Source organism: Hipposideros armiger, unplaced genomic scaffold (genome assembly GCF_001890085.2).
Source record: "Hipposideros armiger isolate ML-2016 unplaced genomic scaffold, ASM189008v1 scaffold_125, whole genome shotgun sequence".
Lineage (NCBI taxonomy): Eukaryota > Metazoa > Chordata > Mammalia > Chiroptera > Hipposideridae > Hipposideros > Hipposideros armiger.
The window spans coordinates 2,055,814-2,058,539 of record NW_017731475.1 but is presented as its reverse complement, the minus strand read 5'-3'; the positions used below and the strand labels follow the sequence as shown (position 1 = coordinate 2,058,539).

The following is a 2,726-nucleotide window of genomic DNA, read 5'->3' as shown; positions in this document are numbered from 1 at the left end:
TATCAATACCCCAAAAGAGGGCAGTAAAACAGTAACCAAATGACAAGAGATCCTTTCTGATGTACTCCTGATTTTTTAATTACAAGAAAACTAGAAATAATTTTATTAAGTCTAATAGTTAAGTATAATTAATAAATTATATTAAGTATTGTGGTCTGTAACGTTTTGAGAATCAGAGCCCTGTACTCATCTTATTTTGCTTTTGCTTTTGTATCCACCCATCTGTTTTTGTGTTCTTGGGGGGTGGGGTAGAGGTTCTGTGAAAGACCTTGCTATGAGGTCATATTCAGAGACACGCTGTCTAATTGACTACCTCAATTTATATATTCACTGTGCCTTATTTTTATTCTCTCTGCCATCTTATGTAGATAAGAAAACTAAGCTTTTAATTCTGAAAAACACGTGCCTCTAGATTACCACCATACCAATAGTACCGCTCGGTATCATAATAATGCTAATGGTGGTCATGATATATGTCCTCTATAACGATTGGTGGCTTCTTCCTGGCAGGCAAAATTAGTTGCTGTAACCACAGTGAGTCAACTCCTAGATGCCAAAGAAGAGGTTTTTCAAAGAGCTGCCGCTGCCACTGCTGCTGCTAATGACTTTGCAACGTAAGCACAATTCCAATTTGGAAAGAAAACCTGACCAAGTGCTGTTTATTTCCTAGGTTAAAGCTTTAACAGAGATGTCTTTATTTCTCTCACTGATGCACTAATGGGCTGATTCCTCTGAAATGAAGACTGAAATCTTGACTTTCTACCTGATCTTCAGTTACTGGATGGAGTAGTGTATGTTAACTCCTAGTTCCAAGTGTGGCCATGGATAGAGAGTAACTGGCATGATTTAGATTAGAACTTGTTTTCGTAGTCTTAGTTTGGTACGCCCATGGAGCAACCTGCATGCACAGCAGAAGCTCTTCATACTCCTTTCTCTATTCACAGAGCTACAAATAACAGCATAACTTTGCAAGACATGTTGTTAGCCTCTCACCCACAACTCAGCTGTCCCCAAGATCCTGGTACATTTTGATTAAGCTTTCCTTGGCTTTCCTAAGGCTACACTGAACAACAACAAAGGATCCAACTCTACCTGCATTCTCTTTTCTTGAGTTCTATGTTTTGATAACTTTTGGTTGTATATTTATACTAAAACTCATGTACTTTATTTATTGAGGTCCCTTACTAGGATTCACTGTGGTTTTTTTTTTTTTGCTTTTATATACAGCTTTCTTAACTCTTTTAAAATTTAAGTAAATATGCAGGCTCATTATATAAAAACAAAAACTATAGATAGATTAACAAAATTTTAAAAATCACTCTACCTTTATTAACCTGTTGGTATATATTCTTAATTTTTTTTCTGTTTGTATGTATGTGTGTGTATGTATATGTGTGTGTATCATATTATATAATCTATTGATTTATAACTAGTTTTTGTTACTTAATACCTTATAAACATCTTTGTATATAAATATCTATACATTTACATCACAAATTTTAGATTACTGCATAATACAAATGAACTTTTTTTAAAAGAAATTCTCTGCTGCGAGACATTTATTTTTTATTTATTGATTTATTTATTTTTATTTTTTATTGGGGAATTGGGGGAGGGGAACAGCATTAGGGAATTGGGGAAGGGGAACAGACAAGTTGCTGCCCTTTTGTTCTTCAGTCTAGTTGTGGAGGACGTCACTTCAAAGGCCCATGTTGGTATTATTGTGCTCTTCCCAGATGAGGCAGATGGGCCGGCGGCCACTGGACGGCCGCTCACAGAGGCTCTTGGCAGCTCACGCCAGCTGCCAGCCGCTCACAGTTGCTTACAGGAGCCCACTGCAGCTCCACTGCAGCCTACGCCATCACCGGCGACTCATGGCTCTGCTGTGGGACATTTAGATTGCTTCAAGTTTTTTACTATTTTGAGTAATCAACATTCTTCTACATAATCTTTGTTTGCATGGCCCATTATTTTCATAGCAGAAATTCCTGCAAGTAATTCCCAGTTTTCTAATTATTAAATCCAGTACCTATTTAGTGTTGAGCCTTCAAAGTAGAAGAAGCACAAAAGCAAGACACAGAGCATTCAAAAGATTATAATTCTGAGAGGTGGTGGTAGAGGTTGTATAAACAATGTAACTGGTGTGTTTTACAAAATCGTATTTCAATAGGAGTCTGGGCCCTTCTCACTGGGAGTGTGGACACTCCCATTTTTCTTGAAGTTGGAGAAGAAGTGGCCATGGTGTCAGAGTCTATGTTGAGTGAACATGGAGACTGAGAGCCAGAGTAGGTGCCCTTCAAAGCTGGAGGCTCTGTGTTTGCAGTCTTGCTAGAGAGAAAGGAGAAGAGAGGATGTTTTTGGTGAGAAAGCTGAGGAAAGAAAAGTGGGATTTGGCTGAGAAAGTCACAGATCACGATGCAGATGAGAACAGTGTCCTATCAATAAACTATGCTGAATTTTACTCACTTAAGACATGCAGAAAAAAACAATTTTGTGTGACTTATGTGTAATATCCAAATGGCTTCAAAGGAGGTGGTTAGAAGATAAATAAAAAATTTAAATATAGAACACATTGAAATATGAGCTACTATAACCACACTCAATCTTTCCTTCCTCCCATTCTAAATTTCTAGTCTATTTTTCTAATCAAGGTCTATCAGATTTCCTTCTCTCATGTGATCTTTTGCATAAGTCTGCTGCATTCAGTTCCTTCATTCATTTAGATA

General features: G+C 37.3%; 1 protein-coding gene across 1 annotated transcript in view; it reads left to right on the top strand.

Moving 5' to 3' along the window:
- Positions 1-2,726, top strand: part of ADGRG7 (adhesion G protein-coupled receptor G7) — a 69,576-nt gene that overhangs the window by 9,441 nt on the left and 57,409 nt on the right. The window contains exon 5 of the mRNA XM_019648328.1: positions 511-614. Within this exon, the coding sequence (XP_019503873.1) occupies positions 511-614 (104 nt within the window). The remainder of the gene's footprint in view (positions 1-510; positions 615-2,726) is intronic.